General features: G+C 37.7%; 1 protein-coding gene across 1 annotated transcript in view; it reads right to left on the reverse strand.

Moving 5' to 3' along the window:
• Positions 1–25336, reverse strand: part of DNAH1 (dynein axonemal heavy chain 1) — a 5225710-nt gene that overhangs the window by 89119 nt on the left and 5111255 nt on the right. The window contains exon 77 of the mRNA XM_044076389.1: positions 10088–10294. Within this exon, the coding sequence (XP_043932324.1) occupies positions 10088–10294 (207 nt within the window). The remainder of the gene's footprint in view (positions 1–10087; positions 10295–25336) is intronic.

A 25336-nucleotide genomic window follows, 5' to 3' on the forward strand; every position in this document is an offset into this window, starting at 1 on the left:
TTTACTAATTGTGTTAGGATCCTTTTGAGGTAAAAGCACATTACTTCTTGGTAGTTCTTTAAAGGCTTTGAGAAAAGCCATTTTTGCTTCTTTATTTTTTACTGCATAATGTAAGCCATTATACTGAAATTGCAGTCTCGCTGGATATTTCATTTGGAATCTGATATTTCTGCTTACTAAAGAAGTACAGTAAGGCGATAGGACTTGTTTTAACTGTTTTAACTGTAGAGGCAGATCCTGAGCAAAGGTAATCTTGTAGCCATTTCATACTGTGTGTTTTCTTTTTTTGCAGCCTGAATTATTGCTTGAGCATGTAAAGCATTAAGAATCCTTGCATACATTTGTCTGAGGGCATCCAGAGTTTGAGATTTTCTCAGAGCTCGGTGTATTCTTTCAATAATAATTATTTGAGATAATTCTTTGTTCTCAAGAAGGAGATCAAAGGTTTTTTTTTGCCACATTAGGTAGATCTTTAACAGAGTTTTCACTGATGTAAGCAGCTTTCTGTATTTCTTCTATCTTTGTCTCATTACTAAGTATTCTAGCCTCATTTTTATCCAGTCTGGTTATTATTTGATCTAAGCTGTTTCCAAATGCTGTAAGTTTTGAAAAGAAAGATTGTACTTCTGTTTGCAGAGGCATCAATGCTGCTTTTAGTTCCTCCATGTCAAAAGATCAAACACTTTTTGGTTTCATTTGATGCTTTGTAGCTTCAGCTTGTGATTTGGTAGTTTTCTGCCTCTTAGTGATAGTTTATTTTTCAGGAGAAGCAATTTGAGATAATCTTGTCTCAGATGTCTGTGTTTCCATTTGATCCATTTTTCTTGGTTGCGTTAAGGTTTGCTTCTTTTCTTTTCTTCTTTATAGCTGATACTTGCTAATTACAGGCCCCAGTACATGTACAGGAATCATTGTTTAGTCTTCTCCTGGATCCAAGGTATGTGCTTCTTATTTTTACACTCGGAGGTTAAAAATAAGTTTCCCTCAGATAAGATAGTAGTTTTAATTTCGCAGAAGATGCATTTTTGTAGATTATTGCTGCAGCAGCAGCCTTAGATGAGGTTAGATTGGTAGTTAGAAGTTGGAGCAAACTGAAGTGTGTGCTATCTAGTTGGTGGCCATCTAGAACTGGCTGGAGAATTCTCATGTGCAGACGTGCTAAGGGAATCAAGGTCATTGCTGCTGCCATGGTCCCTAAGACTCTTAGGACTGTCTTTGCTTGCACTTGAACCTGCTGCTCTGCTCGCTCCATCCAATGCATAAGAAATCAGTCTCATGGGAGAGTTAACCAGTGAATTTAAGGTAAAGCATTGAGAGGAAACTTTCTCTGACACCCCTTCAGCTACTGAACCTTGCAGGGTATCTCCTAGCTCTTTCAGGAGATCTCTCTGTAATCTGGTAAAATGAGTCAGGTAATTCAGCGACCTAACAGCAAATGTCGCTGAAGAAAAAATGCGATTTCCATATATGTCTATCGTGTGAGACTCCTTGTTCGGTGGATGGACAAAAGATAATGTCTCTGAGATTTTCTTCTTGGTGGCTGCTGCTACCACTATAGCATCTACTGGGACTCCCTTAGTTAGAAAATTTTTGTCCAAAAGAGAGGTAATAAATTTATTTGGCCTCCGACTCTGAGTAACATGTTCCACAGAATCTGGAGACTCCCACGCCTTTTGAGAAACTAAATCCATAAGTTTGTTGAAAGGCGGAGACACCCAAGTGGAGGAAGGGTGAGATCCAAAAGCCTTCTGGTACACAGACTCCTCTGCTGAAGGGGTTGGTGAACTTCCAGCTGCCTCTCTGTTTAAGTATTTCTAAGATGTCTCCAAAGGAGGCATCAGGAGGTGACTGTGGGGACTCTTCGGATTCATTGAGGTCTGTATCCGAAGTGACAGACTCCTCTGGGGAGTCTAAATGCTTCCTCCTGCATAACCTCTTCCAAGGGACCTCTTCAGAGGGGTATTCTGTAAAGGTTTCAGAAGAGTGGGGTGCACTCAGTGGGGCATCTTGAGGTCTAGGATCTCCGCATCCCTGTGGATGCAAGGGTATAGAGGCAGACATCAGTGCCTTTGGGGGAAGAATGTCCAGAGATGACAGTGGAACTACCGATGGAGTCAGCACTCTACTTATCACCTGAAAAGCCCCCGCCCCTGATCTGAGGAAACCCTCATCTCTGAAGAACTGGAGAGAATGCCTGGGACCAAGGAGGATGGTTCTGAGGCTAAAGTAGGAGCCAAGCTCACTCAAGCTGATGCCCTGAGAGGCAAGTTCGGATCCGACGACTGTCCAATCTGACTCCCCTCTCCAGACCTTACTGGAGAGCATTGGCTCCTAGACTCCTTGCATTTCAATAGAACCAAGGATGTCGGAGCAATGTTAGGATCTGAAGATCCTGTAAAAGGTCTCAGTTCCAACAAGATCAGCAATGGACATTCTGGGTACAAGGTCCGAGGTCAGATCAGAGGTGGAATCAATGTAGAAGGGGAGGATTCGGTCAGATCCAAAGCCCTAAGGGGAGGATTCGGTCAGATCCAAAGCCCTCAGGGTTGGATCCGATAAAAGCTTGCCGAGTGCAAGTATCCTTGACAGCCTCTGCACCACACAATCTGCATCATCGTTGGACAGGCACCTGGGAGACTGAGTCGAGGGGGCAGGAGATTTGGAGGGCTGGAGCAATGGTGACCTGAGAGTGGGGGATACTGGTTCCAATTCAGGGGACTGGCTCTGCAATTGAAATTCCGAAACTGATGGAGCCAAAGTAGTAGGTTTCTTGGATCTGACAACCTTAGGATCTGGAGAAGAAACTTTGGACAACTTTTTAGATGGCTCTGAAGGAGCACTGGAAAATGAAGATCTCTTCCCAGGCTTATCTGACTTAGAAGAAGGAGACTAGGCAGACTTAAAAGAACCCGGACCTTATTGTATTGCTTCGGAAAAGGGGGTTTTCAATAGGCCTCTTAGAATTAACTTGTTCTTTGTCTCCAACAGAGCCCTATGATTAAAAGAATAACAAATGGAACAGGACTCTTGGAGATGGACAGCTCCTAAACAGTACACACAAATGGTATGCCTATCAGTAAGGGACATTTTTTGTCCACATTGCTCACATTTTCTAAACCCAGTGGGTTTAAAATCCTTGAAAGACATTGTAACCATCAATCAGCATCAAGAAAAAACAGTTAACAATCAGAATATATATATTTTTTATATTTTTAAACAACAATAACAATTTTAACCTAGAACAAGTCTAATACAAAGGGAAAGGATGGCACAGCCCTCTCTCTAACTTAAATGGGCTATGCCCAGAGGAGTTAGAAAAAAAGGGAGGGGGGGAAAGCCCTCTAACTTAAACGGGCTAAGGCAGCCCTCTAACTTAAAAAAAAAAAAAGAACTAACCTGAAAAAGACCAATAAAAGGGTAAAGAAAGCCCTCTAAGTAAAAAATGGTATTTAAAATTCAAAGCCAGGACAGGGAGAAAAGGCTTAATGGGAAAAACAATGACCAACAGCAGTTTAACCACAGGAAATAGCGGAAATGCAAACAATCCACTTAAGAAGTTATCAGGCAGAAAAAAAAATAAGGAAATAAGCAATTTCTTTCAAATATAAAAAAGAAAAGTCTACTTAGCCAGAGCCAGTAAGAAGAGCACCTGATCTTTTTTAGCAGCAAATGAGATCTGGGGAACTCTCCTAGTGCATGATGGGATGGGGGTTAGCCACGAGCTAGTGGAAGACCTTGAGCTTCTATATAACACCAAGTCAGATCCATGGATCAGATCCGAACCCAACCTAGTAAGAATAAAGGAGAGATAGGACAACAACACATCAGGTATTCACAGTTATTCAAGGGCCTGAAGCTATAATAGGTGTTAAATCCTAGTGTAGAGGGAGTGCTGTCATTGCACTGAAACCATATCTCAGTAAATACACAAATATGAATATGTACAAGTTGCCAGAAGCCTTCAAGTTCTGGCATTTTTCTGTTTAGACTTGTAATGTGGATTAATGTTACCATAAGGTTGTCAAAGTTTCAGTTTTCTGAGTTGGAATGTCCAGTAAGTGGATCTTGCCCAAAAAAGGCACTATGGGTTCAGCAAAAGCTTTAGCTTACATGCAGAAGTCCTGGAATGAGAGGTGTAAGTCGTACCTGATAAAAAAAAAAAGGAAGTTCATCTACTATCTCATCTCATGCCGGCACATACTGGGTTACATTAGAATGAAACAAACTTCTTGGCAAATACTCATATCCAGTTATCTTGTTTTGGTATCTAGACATCATTCTTGGTGAAAGCAAGACATTACTGAAGAACAGAGTCATTCCAACTTTAACACGTGCATAGTAAAACTCTCTATTTGCAAGTCCTTGTGGGTAGAATGCCTCATTCACTCCCATGTGATCACCACTAGGCTATATCATATTTGTCTGGTGTAAGGGACCTTAGCTCCTTTGCAATGTCACAGATCCTGGGACCAGAAAAGCAGCTTACAGTGACTCTTCTCTTGTCCAGTCTGGTGAGTGTTGAGTTTGTATGCCTGACATTAGAGTTACCCATGACTTAAACATTTCCTATATGGAAGCACACTTAGTGGGCCTTATGGTCTTATGATTGCTTTCCTGGTAACTCTTGAGTGAGCTGTAGTGATTTCCAGTATGTCTGATTGGACAGAAAGTGGGTGTTGCCTAGTGTGCCAGAAGGTGTGATCTTTTTACAGCATGTTCTAATAGGCTTCGGCAATTTTTAATTTATAGCCTAAGTTATGGTCCTAATGTTATGTTGTGACTTATGTGGTGTTGTGGATGTATGATGTTTACCAACAGTGTCTTGATGTGAGAGGTTTGCCTCCACGTGTCTTAAATATTTACATATTTCACAGGTTGCACTGTAATTGGTAGAAGTAGTGAACATTTACTAAGCTTAAGAGAGTAGCTACACTGCCTTAAATGAGCTAATGTAATTAGACTGACCTCAGATGGGGGTGACAATGGACAGCCACACTTCCAGAAGACGTAGAGCTACAGTTGATCACAGTACTCAAGAGCTGGTTGAAGACTACTACAGTAGACCTTAAAGATTTATAGATAAAGTATTTAAGGTGATATTCTGAAATTAGATTGTAATAAATTGAGCAACATTTAGTTAAAAGGCAGAATTAGGCTAAATTGTACACAGTAATGCTAATCTCACACAATTAGTTTATAGAGTTATACTTGACTATAATAGTCAGCTGCACACGTCACAGAAGAGGTGGTAGGTGCTGGACATTGTAGCTTTATACCATACCACAGAATGAATACTAAAGGCCAACAATGAACTTCAATTATCACACAGCTGAATTTTAAAGTCAGAGATGACAGGCACTGAACATACAATAGCTAAGGTTATTTACCACACAGCTATCACCAGCCTTCATACTGAACTTCTGACTTTATACAGCTAATATGTGGAGTCACAAGTGTTTTCACAACTCAGAATACTTGCACAAACCACACAGCAGTGACTGGGCAGTGGCACTAATATCAACAGCCTGTAAAAGATGGGCAGTCACTAAGTAGCAACGAAAAGGAGAGTAGTGCACTCAGTAGAGCAATTTCTAGGCACTAGTCCCTAAATAATACATCAACCAAAAAACAATACACTAGACACAGGACACATTAGCTATAGTCTCTTAAAGCAAAGCAGTCACTATGCTGTTACAGTGAACATGACACAAATGCACTCACCAGAACACTTTCTAAGCACTATTCCCAAAATAATGCAGTCAGATGAAAAACAATACAATATACAAAAGCCTGCAGTAAAAATTACAATACTGCCACTATTGCAATCCAAACTGCAGTCTAAGGCAACATACCAGCAGGGATTTACCACTAACACTGTTTATGGAAAAATATAGTAGTAAATAAGTAAATGAGGCTCAGATCCTACATTAGTTAACAATTCTCTCACAGGTGTGAATGAAACTACAAGACTAAACTCCAGAGCAACTTAAAATGCAGTTACTTTTTATAAGTAACACTACTTAGAGAGATAGAATGCAGTGTAATGTTTAAACAGTGCTCAGATCTTGCAGTAATTCACAATTCTCCTACAAGTGCAAATGAAGCTAGAAGAACAAGCAATACAAAATGAGATAAGTGGCAAAAATTGCAAAATTAATTGTATCAAAATGAAGGGGACTGTAAGCACAGCCTAAAAATATGCAATAGGCACCAGATAAGGTATGAAATGGAGGCGCATTCGAGCTTTGATAGTCTAAGAGGAGGGTCTTCCCAATTTTATCTGTCAGTGACCAACAAGATGAGCAGAGGAGATAAGACTAGAGGAGCTCCCAAGGCCAAGTATACTGGAGATGAGACTGTGGAGCTTCCACGGTCAGATACATAGTAGAGACATGAAGCTCAAAAGCCTCCACGTTTAAAAGCACAACAGGAAAATGGTAATTGTGTCATAAACAAAACTGATTTAAATGGTAATATAAGTGCAGTAGTTTAAATGTAATTCCCTGGATGCAAAATGGAGTCCAAATGCTTTGTTTGGTATTAGATTAAGATAGACTCTTAAAGGCAAAGATGGTTGACTGCTTGTACAATATATAATAAAATACAATACATAGGAAATACTTTAACCTTTAGCCAATGGTGCTTATCTTCCCAGTACTGTAGAAACTTCTCACTGCCACTGGGTTTAATTGCCACAAGCTCTAGCTACAACTAACACAGCTGGCCAAAACTGTTTTTAAGTTTGAAAAGTGATTAACGGACAGTAATTAGATGAGCAACAGTAATTATTCTACTTACGAGCTTAGAAAAATAACAACTGAATCAATAAAACCCAAACAAATTCATAACTGTAGCTTCAAATTCAAAGGACGTGTATTAAAAATGCAGAAAAACGAGAGAGACCACAAACATTGATTAAATACCTACTTACAGCCCAGAAACAACTTGGAAAAGCATTTAATAGCTTTAACTTCAGATTCAGAACAAATACAAAGCAGGAACCACACAAAGCTAATTTAAATGGTAAGATAAGTGTAGTAGTTTAAATGTACTTTCCTGTATGCAAAATGGAGGCTAATAGAAGTAATTTAATACACATTTTAAGTAGAAAGATAAAGAACAAACCCAATTTTAACAACTTTTTCCCACAAAAGTAACTTGTTTAGATTTGAAAAATCTGGAAATGGTTTTGTAGTTTTATCTGAATCAAGAACAACCTAAAGTAAAATCAGCAAACATTTTAACATGAAGGTACACTTGGCATTTCTTTTATACTAACTCATTCACTCCAATGGAGCTCAGGAAGTCTACACTGTAACTTCCAATGGGCAGAGGCTAAGCCTTTTGACAGAATCAAATTATGTCCTAACATTTCAAACAAATGTTCATATGTCTGGAATCACAGGAGTTATGAAAGAAGTATAACTGGCAAACACTTCAGCACAAACTATTTTTATAGTGGTAGTATTCTTTAGGTTCTAGGTCTTAAACCAAATTTTATAAGTCACAGTAAACACAGTAACTATTTCATTTGTAATGTTTTGCAAACAACTTACAGTACAACATCTCAGCAAACACTCAAGTTACACACATACTGTAAGCAGTATTTCATTCATCTAGCTGAGAGCTTTCATATGAGGCCGAGTTCTGCCTGTGTTACTTGGTTGTTGAGATATTTAGAAAAAATTGAAAATGATATCTATATAAATTAATATCATAAAAAATCAACAGTTAATATCTATTTACCTGCACTAGACAGAGGTCAAATATTAATGCAGTTCAGTTTGCCATTGTGTAAGCTTTACGATGAAATCTTTTAAAACCTTGCATATAGCATGATTTTGGAATTATTGATGCAAATATGAATAGGCAATATTTGATGCCTAGGCATCAGTAGAAGTTAACTGCAGATGCACCTGAAGGCATCCTCAGATGTAATGAGTTAACAACTATTTCATCATTTCTAATGTTTATTCCATTTGAGGGATGGGTGGTGTAGAACAAGTTGCATTCAGTGAAAAATGATCATTGTTGAACTGTTTACAAAAAAAAAAAATAATTCTCTGAAGAGATCTCTTACCAACTCTTACTAAGATGAAAACAACTCTGAAACGTATGTCACACACATATTAATGAAGGGGAAGGAATAAAAGAGGTAATGGTCTTTTCAAGGGCCTTTGAATAAAGTTTCCTTTGCCTGATATACTTGTGTTGTAACTGATTTGCTTTTCTTTAAATTGCTTTTCTGAAAAAAACTGCTAAGGAGTTCCATGCTGATAAAAAAAATGTATTACTAATGCAACTAATCTGGTACTGATGAACAAAGCCATACCTAAGGCAGGGAAAAAGGAGCAGCTGCCATGGGCACATCCTGTTATTTGTTGGAGTTCTTGTTTACATCATCTGCATATAGTAGCTTTGTTGATCTGTCTCCTCAGGCTCATTAGTTAATGTAGTCCATCATCAGCATGAACAGCAGTGGCCTCAGAACTGAACCCTGATACAAGCCCACTCCCACTGGGCACCCCTATGCCAGGTCAACATAACATTTTTTTCTTTATATTTAAGGTTATCTGTAAAATAATACTGCTGGTAGAGACCCTGAGATGGAGAGGGATACTTTTTCTCAAAATTCAGATTAGAAAGAAAGTGAATGTGCTTTAAAAATCTTTTTCATTAAATTAGTTATGGAAAATAATTCTGTTTTCTTTCTGTAGTCCTTGTAGTTCTTAACCTTCACATATATTTGCAAATGATTCAAAAGTTTGCATCTCTAGATTATATCCATAGACTGACACTAGTTCACTGAAGATGCCAGTGAATATTCCTACTCTTTTATTACAGATTTCTGTATAATATCAGAATACTTCCTTGCAAAGGTCATACAGTCAAATGAAGGCTGGAATAAATCAAGAAACAAATTAAAAGAGCAATGATGGGGTTACTCCAACTAACCACTGCTGAAGTGCTAGGGTTCATCTGCTGCTGAAGCAACTGTATCCCACATGCTCAATGGGGATAACAGTGTAGTTACAAACAAAGCACTTCCTGAAGTCTTTTCTTTTGGCAGCACCAAGGTCAGTGAACTTTGGTACTTTATATGGAAAATGTACATCATATTTTTGGGAGTCAATTGAATAGCATTAACATCATGACAGAAACTGGAGGTTTTGTATTTTTAAGTAATTTGTTACTTCATTTGATAATTCACCTTTGCTGAGTATTACTACTTTACCCCTTTTCTGTTACTTATCTAAATTCTCATTCTTTGTTTTCCAAAAAAAAAAATATAAAAACTAACTAACTAACTAACTAACTAACTAACTAACTAACTAACTAACTAACTAACTAACTAACTAAATAAGAAATAAAACAATATGCAAAATACAGTTATTTATGGTATTAAAGCAATGTCAATCACCAGGCACAGTTTAAAGTCTTATTAAAGTCTAATTAATGGTCTCTGAAGAACTATAATAAACAGTCATTCAGCAAGAACCCATATGCAGATAAAATTGCTTGCTGCTGATGAGGGAAGTAAATAAAGAGAGTTGTAAGAAGCAATGAAGAAGGCTTTTAGCAATGCTGATAATATACATGCTCTCCTTGCACCACCTGACCTTCTACAGATCACTGGCACAAGACTAGAGCAGGCCTTCATAGGGATATGAGCACAGTTGTTAAGACCACTGTCCAGGAAATAACAGCACATAAGATTGGTAAACCCATGTGTTATGATTAACTGTTATAGTAAGCCATCATGACAAAGGTATTAGTTTATCAGAGTTAACAATACCATTGTCTTGATTAAGCTTACTTCAGCATCAAAGTCCCATGCTGGAAAACGTATCTATGAAACCAGAAGTTCAACAACTGTAATGTGGACTTTCCTTTGATGAGAATGCTACTGTATTGTAAACAGAATCTGCACTCATGGTATTGCAACAAATGAATGAAGTCAGCTGTGCATGGCATACGATACAATAAATCTCCATTGATGATTTAATCTTTATATTTTCAGAGAATAAAAATGTTGCATAATGCTATTACTGTTCAATGGGAAAATAAAAGCATCTGAAATAATTACCTTGAAATCAAAAGAGATTGTATCAATTGAAATAATCATTTTTCTTGCAAAGTTTTGCAATGTCCCTGTCAAAAAGGCCTGAGGGAAGAAAAATCCACTGATCCAAAACACAGCTGGAATGCCTTCACTGATCCACTTTTGCAGAAATTGGATTCTCTGTAACAAGTCCATTACCCAAGATGCCAATGGTTTTAGAGAGGGATATGCCTACAGAAATGCAAAACATCTAAGTCATTGCTCTACACGCACAATTTAAAAGAACACATTAGCATTTTATCAGACAATATACACTCTGCAAATTGATAGCATCCTGCTTGCTAGAGACCGAAAATGGAAACCTGCTTGGGTATCCAGCAATTCCTCCTCAAAAAAATATGTAATCTCAGAGTTTTTCTTAAACTTCACAGAAAGTTATATTTAGTTGATTAAATGGTAGATTCCATTTCAGGATCTCATTTTTAATCTTCCTTTACCAGTATTCTTTCATTCAGTGTTTCAGACTTCTAAAAGCAATTATAGCTCTTTTCATCATTAGCTCTGCATTAATTATGGAAGACTTACTTCACTCCAAAATAAAAAAAAAACATTAAGTCAATTTACTATATACTTTTCCAGGGGTTATAACAGACTGGATTAATTACATGTTTATCAGACATATGTAATTTAGAGTGGGGGTATTCACCATGGCAGTAGATTATTTATGAAAAGAGTCCTACCATGTTGTCTTCTTCTCACCAATATTAATTGTAATCCCATCTGATCATTACCACAGGTATGTGTCACACTGTATAAGAAACTGAGGGTTTTCAGTTTTTTTTTTTTGGTTCAGTAACAATGAACACAGTGAACTCTCCATAGCAGCAGCTTTGGCAAGAATGACCTCCAGTTCTTTTAATAAGAAATCCCTAGTAAAATGTCTACTGATACTGATCACAAACAAATAACAGTAGATACAACAATAACACTGTAAATACAACACAAGTAGTAATCCTTTTAACTGCCATGTCATTAAAGCTTAGTCAAAAATCCAAATTTTTAACTAGATCAACAAAGCAAGCATTGGATGGACATTTAAACTGCTACTTGAATCAAATCCCTAAAGATCCATTGTGACTGTAAATACTGCACTCAACTACAGTATTTAAGAAGTGCTGGAGTAGCTGAAGGCATAATATTTTGGCAGAATCACAAAACCCCCAAGAGGCTTGATAATTAATCCAGGATGGTTGTCAATTACTGGCTCCCTTGTTCCACTGCTATGATAAATTTGGCACTACCTCTACATTAAGTCTTCAAATCATCCACAATCCAGACTAGTTAGGAACAGTAAGAATTTTGTCCCAGACCATTTTATTGCAGAACTTAAGGCATGCAATTGGTCCATCCTAAAAACTTTACCCTTAGATGAGAGTGTGTTATATTTTAATAACACTTTCCTAAAAATACTTGACTCCCATGCTCCTAAGCATCTTACTAGAACTAAGGTACGCATCGCACCCTGGCTAACAAAAGACACTAAAGCCAAAATTAAACATCGAGACAAGGCCTGGCACAAATGGAGAACCTCTAAAACCCCACTAGATCGCATCAAGTTTCTTCAGCTTAGAAACTCAACTAAAGCAGCCGTATTGTCTGACAAAAAACAGTATTACTGTCACCTCCAAAATAAACACCAGAATAATCCCAAGAAATTCTGGGCCAGTTTTAATCACCTCCTTCATCCAGGTAAATCTACCACCCCTACCCCTGAAAAACTCATTGGTAAAGATTCTAAAGAAATAGCCAACACCTTTAATTCATTTTTCACAGAAACCATCCAGTCCCTCGCCAACCAACTTACTACTTCACCCTCGGCTACACCCTCAACCAAAGACCCAACTCAACCCTCCTTTAACCTCCAACCCGTACCTACCTCCTATATTAGAACCCTCTTAAATAAACTCAAACCAACCACCCTAGTGGCTGACTTGCTCCCAGCCAATTACCTACAAATTGCATCTGATGCCATAGCCTACCCTGTTTCTATCTTGGTTAACCGGACCATTTCAGAAGCTTCTATTCCCTCTATTTGGAAAATCTCCCACATCATCCCTCTACATAAAGGTGGATCTTCCACTGACACATCAAACTACAGACCCATAGCTATACTATCTCCTCTAGCCAAAATCATGGAACGCTGCATTCACAAGCAGCTCATTACCCATCTTACTCGAAACAATCTCCTGTCTCACACCCAGCACGGCTTTCGCCCCCATCATAGCACAACTACTGCTCTCCTTTCCTTTGTTGACTCAGTTAACCACAATCGAAACAATAAATTAATATCCTCTGTGCTCTTCCTCGACCTATCCAAAGCCTTCGACATGGTCAATCACCAACAGCTGATCCACACACTGGAGGCATACTATCTTAGCAAAACTACCATAGACTGGTTTAATGACTACCTTTCTTGTAGACAACAGGCTGTTCAATGGGAAAATAGCTTATCCGACCTACTCACCACAAATATTGGCGTTCCCCAAGGATCTATCCTTGGTCCTCTTCTTTTCTCCATATTTATTAATGATCTGCACTCCATCATTCCCAAAGCCACCTGCATACAATATGCAGATGACTCCACCCTGATCTGCTCTGACAGCTCCCTCGACAAACTCCAAGTCGCAACCCAAAACTGTTTTTCCCTAGTTGAAAAATGGTTCTTGGAACTAAAACTCTTACTAAACCCATCCAAAACCAAATTACTTCTGTTTTTCCCCACTACTTCTACCCATCAAGGAAATGAATCTCCTAGCACCAACCACCCCATCATTCACGTTACATCCAATAATGGGACCATAATCGACCCTGTCTCCCACACCAAACTACTAGGTGTGACCATAGACCACAAGCTTAAATTTGATACTCATATCAACCTGACCATTAAGTCGGTAAACAAGAAACTCGGGTCCATGTATAGAATTAAGAACTTCCTAACCCCACACACTAAACTAACCATTGCCCGGACTCACCTCCTTTCCACACTCCTCTATGCCTCCCCGATATTATCCTTCCTTAATAAAAGAGAACTCAACAAACTATCTACAACCTATAACCACATAGCTAGATTTATAACAGGAATGCCCTATCGTACACATCACTGCAACAATCTCAGAACACTAGATTGGTTAGAACTACCTAACATTCTCAAACTCAATCAACTCATTGAGGCTTTCAAAGCAACCCACCATCCTGACAAAACCCCCTCAATGAACAAAATATTTACCCCCTACTCTAACCTTACATCCCTTAGATCATCCAAAAGCTTACAAATTCAAACTATTAAATCTAACAATTCGGGAGGTGAAGCACTCTATGCTAATTCCATTGGAAAATCCTGGAATGCCCTCCCAAACAACCTAAGACACAAGACCTCACTCCACCAATTCAAAAAACAACTCAAAGATCTCCTAAAGTCCGAATGGCTATGCCCATGTTCTAATCCTGATTAATAGCAAACATCCCAGGACTACCTAATTTCCACCCAATCCAAATTGCAAGGGTCTTCATTGTAGCTATGGTACTCCAACGACCTAAGACTGTTTACCTCTTTAAATTAGTTGTATAACCCTATTACTTTTTCATTTGACTTTGAATGTAATACTAGGACTTGATCTTCTGATGTTTTTTGTCAAATCTATGGAGCTTTTCTCCCCGGGCCTCTACTGAAAATGGACATGTATCCAGCTAGACTAGCCCGGTCAACAAATGTAAAATAAATAAAATAAATAAAATAAATAAATAAATAAGTGTTTAAGTTATTGTACTTAATATACATGCAAATATTTATCCAAGCTGCAATGCCTAATTTATCTTGAGCTAACACATTTGAGAAACAGACCACAAAAGTGGCAGTTTTCTTTTCAGAAAATGCTCTGTTAGGGCTGTTAAATGTTTTATTATGCATATCACAACAAGATGCAATACAACAGGCCAATCATTCAAGACAAACTCTTTTTTTGACAAGCAACTATTACCTTTCTTAAAGGTACGTCTTGCTGATGTCTTCTGACTTTTCAAAGTACTATCTCAGCTGTCTTTATACATCTATGGCAGGCTGTTTCTTCCACATACTTTCAAAGATATTGGTAGTGAAACTGCTTAGCTTAACTTACTGCATGTGAATTATGAACTACTATGGCAACACATGCTTGAGTCACTGGTGTGGGTGCCAGGTTTATTTTGGTTTCAGTTTATCTTTTTTTCTTATTTTAAAATCTGTAAGAAGCTAGTTTTAAAATCAGAAAAAAATCTTTCTTTGCAGCACATCTGCAAAGTAAATATTTGGCTAGTACAGTAACTTCAGTTACTGTAGTACAGTTCTCTTGCAGTTATGTCTTTTATTTTACTTTTTGGTAGGAAACCAGAAAAAAACGTTGGCAGTGATAAAAATGGACAGTATCCAGTGCAGAAAGGATACATTTTTTTCACATTTACGACAATCAACATAACTGGGTTACCACAGCAGTTGCTTGAAATAAATTACTGTGGTTAATGTTTAGCAATTTTGTAGATTATACTTGATCACAAGAAGTAGTTATCTGTTTGGGGCATTCAGTGGATGAAAGAAAAGGGCAGCTACTGTGGGCATAATAAAGTGATCATTGCTGTGGCTTGATGGGAGTGTGGTTGTGGACAGCCCATAGTGTCTGAAATCTCTAACATGAGATACACTTGCTGTGAAATATATTTTTGTTTTACTTTTTCTGGCAAGAAACTAGATAAATCTGCAGGCAGTGGTAACAGTACATACTATGCACAGTACCATATACTTATATTTTTTATTTAATTTTTATGACAATCTACATTAGAGTGGAGTGCTCTTCACCAGCAGCAAAAAATGCCATGCTGTTACTGTCACTGTTATTTAACCTAAGTTGGCAATTACATGAGAAGTGACTGCCAGAAATGGCTGCCTGTTTGTGTAGGTGGGGTGCCAGTTGTGTAGAAAAAGAAATGGTAATTATATAATCACTTACAAATGATTATTAATGTAGTCTGTTGGGGGAGCAGTATCAATCAAAGAGTAACACAGCCATTATATTTATGTGACAGGGAATAAGGGCCTCCAGGCTCAACCCTACGAACGAAGGCTTCAGTCATGAACTTGACACATTGAAAGATAGACTATTAGAGAGAGGCTATGACAGATATGAAGTAGAGAAGAACCTACAAGATTTGCCCAATTTAAGATGTACTATTGCAACACCATATTTTGGACCTGATAGCTCACATAGAAACGCTGGTAATGAGCATAATTCTTCTGTCGTGAAATTCATGACCTCTTTCACCTCTGATAGTCATAGAATCAGGGATATCATAGGCAAATATTGGAATATTTTCAAAATAAATGATGACATCAAGAATGTTGTAGGTGACATTCCAAAATTCCAATATAGGAATAAAAAGAATCTCAAAAGGATGTTATGTGATATCAAAGGTGGTAACATCAACACAGGCCCAGGCAACACAGAGCCATGTGGTAAATGTAATTTTTGCATGTATATAGACACAAATTCATCTTTTTTGCATCCCGATACAGGGAAAGTTTTCAATACCAACACTGTAGCGAATTGCATGACTAGCAATATAGTATACCTAGCAGTGTGTCAAGCATGCATGTGTTATTATGTAGGCAAAACTAATCGTAAATTTGGAGATCGTATTAGAGGACATATTTACCACATTAGGAAAGGTTGTCTGAACAATGCTTTAGCTAAACATGTGGTAGATAATGATTCTTTACATATCTTTCTTTTTAGAGTATTGGAAGTTATACCAATCAATAGGAGAGGAGGTGATATCCGAAATCACACTGAGGACAGGGAGAATGACTGGATTATACGTTTAAGGGCAGATAGTGGAACAGGACTGAATGAGAGGGTATCTATAAAACCGAAATTAAGGAAGAGAAGGAAAATTAAGTAAGATGCATATTTAATAGGAGGCTTGCCTTAAGGTTTATACTTTATCACGTATTTTTTATTGTGTTATTTTTAGTACACATCCATTTTATGTTAGTCAGTATGTAGAATTATGTATGTCTAACATTTTTGATGTTTTTTGATATGTCTGCGCATATTTATATGCATATGTTTTGTGAGTTCCATATGCATATATTTCACAACTTATAAGTGGATTACTTTATTATGCATAGACTCATTTAAATTTATGGTAATATGCTACAGCATTCATTATAATCAATATATTTCATTGCTCAATTATTTATTATTGTATTTATATGTCGAAGAAGTTATATCTGTGTGCATAGGTTTTAGGAGTTCATACATGATGAAAATCTCTTATTATTAGATACCTGAGCAAAGACAGTATCCATTACACCCAATAAACATGTACATGCAGCATTGTATGAATTTACATATATATGGGTGTATATATTTAATTTTTGTAGGGTGTACTGAAATTGATTATATGCACAAATGTTTTTTATACACATATTTCTATACACTTATATTACACATTAACATGGTCTTAACATATATCTATTGCTGCTATATACACACATGAATCCCACTTCATTTTTACATTTTACATATTACTTATTATATCATATTATATATTATACATATGTATGCATGAGTCACACACATGGTTTTTATCTTTATAAAGCTTTTTTGCACATATTTGTGCATGTTTTTATTGTAGATAGTTTGACATTTTTGAACAACTAACGTTTCCCTTTTAAATATGTAATGAGACCAGTTTTAATTGAATTTACAGGACTATAAGAGTGGTGTTAAATTTAAATTCATTTGTATAAAACAGACCTGAGGAAGCTATCTATAGCGAAAGCGCTTGTCTAATAAAATCCTGATTTATCCATCATTTTGGTATTCATATTTGGATCTCATCGAGTGTTTCAGTGCTTTAGTGATATACTGAATTTTGGACATCAACACATCGTTTACATTCATTTTCTGCTTCATTCTCAGCCACTTACAGCTTCACGGATTATTTTATTAACCTTTGGCTGAGAGAGTTTACCGTAGAGGTGGCTATTCTGCTAACTTGATATTTATGTGATTACTTTCAAGTAAAAGGTAGTATACCCTTGGAAACATTTTGTATACAAGTATCATAGTTTCATAGGTTCATAGGTGTGTACTAGACTAATGGCCCTGGAGCCTTTGCAAGCCTAGCCCATAGGATTACCCTGGCATCATGCCACCTGACCTTAGTTCCCAGTGCCTCTGTCGAGTAGAGCCACTGTAGTGATACCTGGGGTGAATTTTCTATTTCCCATCCAGTATTCAAGATTTCTCTTGAAGAGGGCCAGTGAGGTGCTCTGCCTCTTATTAGAAGTCCCTGAATTTTTATTGGGAACTGCTTTTAGAGAACTGACATATGGTCTCTAATATACAGCTCGCAGATTCACAATTTCAGAGGGCTTTTGCAGTCTGACAATATGACTGGTTTCCCACCTGAAGGTTATTTGACCTCTACCCAAAAGGCTGGGTAAAATGAATGCCAGAACATGTTTACTAAATGCTCATTTTTCAGAAGTAAACATCCTATATATTTTATCAAAAAAAAAAAATAATAATAATATATATATATATATATATATATATATATATATATATATATATAGTTTTATCTCTGACGCATCATGGCAACAATGTGTTTTCAAGTAGCTGAAGCTGTTGAGTCAAGTTCAGAGTTTTGCTGCACTGAAACCTCTGGGGTTAGAACTGACTGCAGTCTTAGGTTCATTTCATAGTTCAATACCCTGCTGTTATTACCTGAAAGTTTAGTACTGAAATATCAAAAGAGGCAAAGATATTGCCTTTAAAAGACAGACTCCAGCGGATTTAGTTTGTGTGTCTTTACTGCCATGGTCTGACAGTCTGCATTATACTTAGTTTTCATTTTGCATATTCTGGTCAATTGCTGTTCAGTATAATGAGTATAATAATGGCCAAAACTACTTCATTGTTATGTTGTCATTATAAGAGAAGGTAAAGTCCTCTACAACTAACCAGAAAAACAAAATTCAGTAATAACATGGTGTGGCTAAAATGCCATGCTTTTGGGCAGCTACAACTGTGGAGTCAAATTCAGAGGTGTGCTGCACTAGAATCTCTGAGGTTAGAATTACATTCATAGCTGTGTTTTGTAGCTGAACATTCTGTTGTTATTACCTGAAGTTTTGTAATGAAATTTAAAAGGAGAGCAAGGATATAAAATGGTATTCATAGTCATTACTCGTGTAACAACAATCTGTGCTGCCCTCGCATTAACACACCCAAGGTGAGTTTCATAGACACTATTTACATTCACTTGCAGTAGCCTAAAATAAAATTATGAAGATGAATGATTAATGAGATTCTAATGAGAAGAGATGCAGAACTTCTTCTGCTAATATAACCTCTTCCTATCCATTTGTGAGTCAGTCAGTTTTGATGCTTTTCTACACCGTCTGCAGAAATGTTATAAGAGGTAGAATCTTACCTTTTCTATCTACTTTGCATTTGGCAAAGATGCTTGCTGTTGCTGCCAGCCTAGCTATTTCCCAGTGTGAGTTGCTTGCTTTGGGAAAACTGCTTGCACCCAGCAGCTCTCACTGGTCAAGAAGATAAAGATACAGGGAAAAAAAATAACTCAATATAATTTTGATAATCAGGAACTTTTATGATAGGTTTAGAGTGGACAGAGATATTTTAAGGAATTTAGTGAGCATGCAAGGACAACAGACAGGAAATGGAGGGGATGTGGGTCCTTCCTATACCTGTGAATACTACAATATGTATAGCCCTCACTCCACTTGTCACAAGGACCTTCCAGAGACAGCCTGGGTACATGAGAGTATTTCTCTGTCTTCTGTCTCGAGGATAATTCAGCAGTTTCTTGATATAATTTTGGCATATGTGGATCAATATATCTATTTCCCGATGTCACTTCAAGACAGAGCCAGAACCATGCATGACTTTTACAGAATGGCACATTTTTATGAGGTGTACAATGCTATAGATTGTACCCATGTTGCAATCAGGGACCCATCAGGTCGATGTGGGGAAGTACTGCAATAGGAAGGACTACCATTCCATCAAATGCCAGGTAGTATATGATGCATGGGGGTGCATCCCCAATGTGTTGGCTCAGCATCCTGACAGTGTCCATGATTTCCATACCTGGCATGCAAGCTCATTCTACCACCTCTTTCTGCATGGTAGGATGCCCCATGGTCTCCTTTTTGGCAAGGGGAAATTTCAGTTGTAATCATCTAATTAGTTATTCTTAGTAAACTGTATTGCTTACTACTAAACCACAGTTATTTTGTTGGGTCTCTCCCCTTTTATTTTTCTTTTTGTATTTTCTAGGAAATGCAAGCTATCCTCTGGAAGCCTGATTCATGACCCCTCTGAGGAATACAACAGTAGCTGCAGAAGAAAGGTATAACTCCACCCTGTCAATGACATGGATTGTCACTGAGAGAGTGTTTGACCCACTGAAAGCTTGCTTCCATTGCTTGGATGTGTCTGGGGGTGCTCTTCAGTATGACCATGCTACTACATTCAGGATGTTTACCCCTTGCTTCATTCTGCATAATATGATCATGCATTGGTCATACATAAGGAGTTACTCTCAGAAGTCATCATGTTAATGTGAATATGTCACGATGGATGCACTAACCTTCCATAACACATCTGTGGATGCTGCTGAGGTGGGTAATTGCCTGTTTCCACAACACCTCTGATTATGCCCATGTCATCCTCACCAGTGTTATAGTCTTCATCCTTCCTTTTGGAAAGTAACAAGAATACCAAACATCCACTCACTGAAAGCAGCTTCTGATGTCCTACCTGTAATACAGGGACCAGGATTTCAGGACAAATAAAACATGACTTTGATTGGGATACAAGCAAATCTGACCCACAACTGACTTAAGATGGCTTACCTACCCCTCCTCTCCACAGGAATAAGACAATTGGTGCAGTTTTTAGGGAAAAAAATGTTTTATTTAGTCTTCAATGATGAATGATCATTCTTACACTCAAATCTTAATGGATAGTTTGAGAGAGGCTAAAGAGCATTCTTGAAACCCAGTAAGGAAGATCAAAATAGCAGCCAATTGCACCTTGGTACTGGAGAAGCTAAAACCTGAGATAAAGACAGAGAAACAAGGAAGAGTAGGATATCTGCTATAGGGTCAATGTTTTGTGGGTTAGCCCAAAACATAAACCTTTTCCACTTTGTTTAGTAGATTTTTGTGAGTAGAGGGTTTCCTGAGAGGCTGTTAGAATTCTGACAATTTCCTTAGAGAGGAGAGCATCCTTAACCATCATCAGAATTGGAGAAACCAAAGCAGTTAACTTCAGACTGTGTAGGTCTGGGTGAGGCTTCCTGGAGGGGTGAGTGACCAGGTCCAGGATTGGATCTAGAAGTTGGACAGCTTCATTCAAGTGAGGCCTTAGAAGGGGAAACCAAATCTGTCTGGGCCAAAAGGGGGCTATAAGGATTATTGTTTCCTTGCACTTCACTGATTTCTTCAGAAATCTGGACAACAAGGGAAGGCATGAGTATGCATACAAGAGCCTGGTGGCCACTGCAGAGATATCCCTTGAAGGTTGTCCCAGAAGGGGGATCATGGCAAAATAGCTGCTGCACTTGATGTTGTGTGTGATGGCAAAAAAGGTCACATCAGGGAGTGTCCCTCTGACTAAATATCCTCTTGGCTATCAGATTGAAGGACCACTAGTAATGCATTAGGAGATCCCTGCTGAGCCTGTCTGCAAGGCAAATGCATACCCCTGGATGCGTGTTGCAATCAGAAAGTATTCTGGAGACCATTGCCCATTGACAGACCCTTATACTTTATTATAAGAGGGTAGGATCTGGTTCCCCTTGTTTGTTGACATACCAGACTACTGTCATATTGTCTGTATGAAAATCATTTCTTGTGGAAGGCTGCCTTGAATTCATTGCAACATTAGGAGGGAAGGCCTCAACTCCAGGACATTTATGAGATGGTTGGCCTCATTACAAAATCCAAAATACTGCTGCAGGTCTGGAAAGCAATGACATTCAGGAGAAAAGTTAGTCAGTCCTTTGCAAACTTTATTTCGATAAAAATAAACCATAAGTGAACTTCTTCAGACTCTTCACTCATAGTAGCAGCTCTGTTTATAAAGACTCAAGTACAATGATGCAATCATTACATTACTTTCTCAAGTGTCTTAAAGGTCCAGTCACCCTTTTCTTTAAAACATTTTAAATATAAAACAAAGACGAGTACAAGACAAAACTATGTTATTATTTAAATAACTTGTTTTAACCCCAGAGGTAGTTGACACATGCTTAAAATATTACCTATCTAGTCAAAGCGTTTAATGCTAAAATAAGTTCCATACTGCAGCAGTCATTCAACCCTGGATAACAATAGGCATTAAAAATTAAAAAAATAATTGTCATACTAACTCTTTCTTTTGCAAATAAAGTTCCCATGGCCCTCCCGTCACCTTTACAGGCCATGATCAATGACAACATATTTTAAAAAAATGATACTCATTCATATTCACATGTTTAGCTAAGGCATTAGATAAATTCATTTTTTTAATACTATATTCATGTTCATAGATGCAGTCTTTAAGTTTGCACTCAGTTTTTCCAACAAAAAAGCAGGGTGACTTCTGGCACTGTGCTAAATAGACAACTTATTTAGATTCACAGTTAAAATACCCTTAATATGGTAGGTAGCATCCCTTACCTGTAATGTGGACCTCTTACAAATGAACTTACAATATGAGCAGGCTCCACATTTTATCATACCAGATCTTCCACTTAGTGAACCTGTTTTCTTCTGTTCCAAAAAAGCTTTCATGTTCCAGGCCCTCCGATATACTAATGGGGGAATCTCCTGAATTTTGTCATGTATTTCCACATTGTCATATAACAATGTCCAATTCTTATTAAAAATGGACATCAGGATCGGGTTATTGGTGTTAAAGGTGGGTCACAAAACTCATGCCAAACTCTTTTGATGTACTCGCCTCAGAGAGTTCAAAATTGGAGTCACTATTGCAGTTTTCCCATCTTGATGTTGACTTCATTCCTTAAAGAGGATAGGCTTGAAATAGCCAATTGATCTTTTTGACATCACGTCCTTCACCAAATCCTGAACCAGCAATTCTGAGAAACATCATACGAAGGTTAGCACAATCTTGATTGATGAAATTTGGAATCCAAGGAAATCATTCTGGCTGCTTGGACTAGTTGCCTTTTCACTACAGATCTCTTCTGGTGAAAAGGATGGGAGCTTGTAAAATGCAGAAAAGTGTTTAGATATGCGCTTTTTCTATAAATTTTAGAAGTATATTTCTGCTCTTCATTATCCTTTTCTAATAAAACATCCAACTAGGCAAGTCTTTCAAGATGATACTCAGATGTGAATTTCAAGAAGGAGGTAGTGCTGTTAATGTACTGGACAAACTGATGGATAACTCCCTCATCTCCTTTCCATATGATAAATATATCATCCGAAAAGTGGACTTAAGTTCTAATATTAATCCTAATGGAGGGAATTGTCCAGCACAAATCTATGCACTCACACAGCCATGACAAAGCTGGCAAAGATACCCCCACAAGGTGAACCCATTACCACCCTAACTTCTGTAAGTAATATTTTTCATCAAAATAAATGTAGTCGTTATGCAAAACCAACTCGAACAGTTCCTCGTAAAGATTAATATGTTCTTGTGGGAGACCTCTGTCTAGGAGGAAGTCAGCCACCCATTCTATTCCTGTGTCTTAAGGGATTACAGAATATAAGTCCTTCATATTGATTGTGAGCAGAAAATCATTTGTGTCAAAATCCACCCCACTAATAATTTCCAGGAAGGACCAAGAATCCTTACAAATTTGTGAGTCTGCAGATAGAAGAGGTTTCAATTTAATGTCAAGATTCTTACACATGCATATGTAATCGAATTCCTTCCACTGACGATCAGTCTCAACGGTGGGTTATTCAAATCTTTATGAATCTTGGAACTCCAAATATAATCAGTGTTACTGAGGCAGCCATACTCAAGTAGTTGAAAATATCCATTTCAACTCTGCCTTCTATAAACATATCCTCTAGGGTACTTCTTATGTTGCGATAAGCTCCATTTGGCTGGTTTAATGTCATTTCCTGATATGTGTCAGTGTTCAAGATTTTGTACATTCGTTCATTATAATCATGCCAGTCCATGATTACCAGTCCACCTCCCTTTATCAGGTTTCATCACCCTTATATTTTTACACCTCAAATATTCCAGAATGGAATACTCTTCTTCCTTCTTATTGTTTTCTTCCTTTCTTCTGGCACTCAACATTGTTCTTATATCAAGATCACAAATCTTTAAGTGTTAGATGCGGGGGGGGGGTTGTAAGTACTGGCTACGTTCAAGTCCTGTTGCCTGCTGAAGTTCGCTCCAAATAATATCTTCAAATTCAACTTCCTCAGGAAAATTTTAACATCTATCAACATGTTAGCCAAGTTAGCCCTTGAGGAGGGGACACATATCAACCCTTTACTTAAAAAGTTGGCTACCTTTCGATCCAGTGGGGTATTAAAAAAATTGTAAAACTTGAAATCACCGTTTTCATTCATAGCAATTTTATAAGGTGTAGCCAATTCTGTCTCACTATTTTTATTGATGTCTACTTCCTCCTCCTCCATACTTAAGTTTGCTCATAGAGTCCTCACTAATAGTGCCTGTTGTGATTGGTACATGGAAAATTCCTCCCTCTCCATTGGGGATTGTGAAAAACCTGATTATTATTTGTTTGCCCCTGTCCATTATTCCTTTGTCTAATTCTCTCAGAATGCCTTAGTGTAGAGGGAGTCCCACTGTTAGGTAGAGGGGTGCCCTGCTCCACCTCACTGGGTCTTCTTATATTATTAGAGCCACTGGACTCTCCCTCAACATAATCATGTACATTCTCATGGGAGTTACCATGGCTTGGTTGGCCCCGCATTTCAAATCTCCTTCCACAAGGTTGTGATTTAGATGGACTGGGGTATACCTTCCTCCCCATATATTCTTCCTCATCCCACTCCAAATTTTTAAGTTTTTTCTCTTTTATTTTATTGAGCTGTTGTTCAATAATCGAATAAACTATTTTATGTGCAGAAACATATCTATTATATGTACCATCCTGTTTAATAGTATTTTCTAACCATTGTACTTCAGCAGTCAATGACTCAATCAATTTAGAATTATGTCTCATCAATACTTCTAAATACTCACAACCATGTCTATCAAATAATATAATCAAGCCCTGGTGTAAAGGAGAGTTTTCGATGAGGCCGGTGGGGTACCACCACAACCGCAGCCCCTTAGGTACCCATTTTTTTACACATTCCTTAAAGTAAACATTTTCTAATTGTAATTTTTTTACATATAGTAGTCCAGTTCATCCACCTTTTCTTGTAAAGTGCCACTCATTTGGTTAGGCCGAGTCATTCTCATATTTAAATCAAAATCTTTGTTAAGTCATTCTCCTAAATTAGGTAATGGTAAACTACCGACATTCATTTCCATTTCTACATGCAAATTCACTCCTTGTCCACCACTGCCATTCAACATTTCTCCCATAACAGGGTTAGTTGTGGAGGGAGTATTTAAAATCATATTAGCTCCACCCTCAGTAGGACCAATATTTCTATTAGCATGTTCATTCTTATCAAACTGAGCATTATGCTGTTGTGTGTTAAGGGGGAAATTTTTATAAAATATAGGGAAAAAAAGGTTTTTACTATTTTGTTGGTGCATCAGCTCCAGCAGAATTCAATAACTGCATCAAAGCATCCACTCTCTAAGTCAGCTGTTGCAACAATAAAGTCAGATTCCCAATCGATTGGTTTACATCCTGAATGTCCACAATGCCCTCTCGTTTTGTTGTTAAATCTTAAGAGAACAAGGGATGACAAGTTGCCAAGCCCTCTGATTCCATAGCAGATCACAAAAAGTCAATAACTTCTGATTTCATGACACAAACTACAACATAATCCAAAATACTGCTACAGGTCTGGAAAGCAATGACATTTGGCAGAAAAGCTAGTCAGTCCGATACATAAAAACTTTCTTTAAGAGAAAAGGGTGGCTGGATCATTAAGACACTTGAGGAAGTGATGTAATGACTGCATCATTGTACGTGAGTCTTTTTAAACCGAGCTGTTACTGTGGTGAAGAGTCTGAAGAAGTTCAA

Source organism: Protopterus annectens, chromosome 7.part0, assembly GCF_019279795.1.
Source record: "Protopterus annectens isolate FY-2018-M chromosome 7.part0, PAN1.0, whole genome shotgun sequence".
Lineage (NCBI taxonomy): Eukaryota > Metazoa > Chordata > Ceratodontiformes > Protopteridae > Protopterus > Protopterus annectens.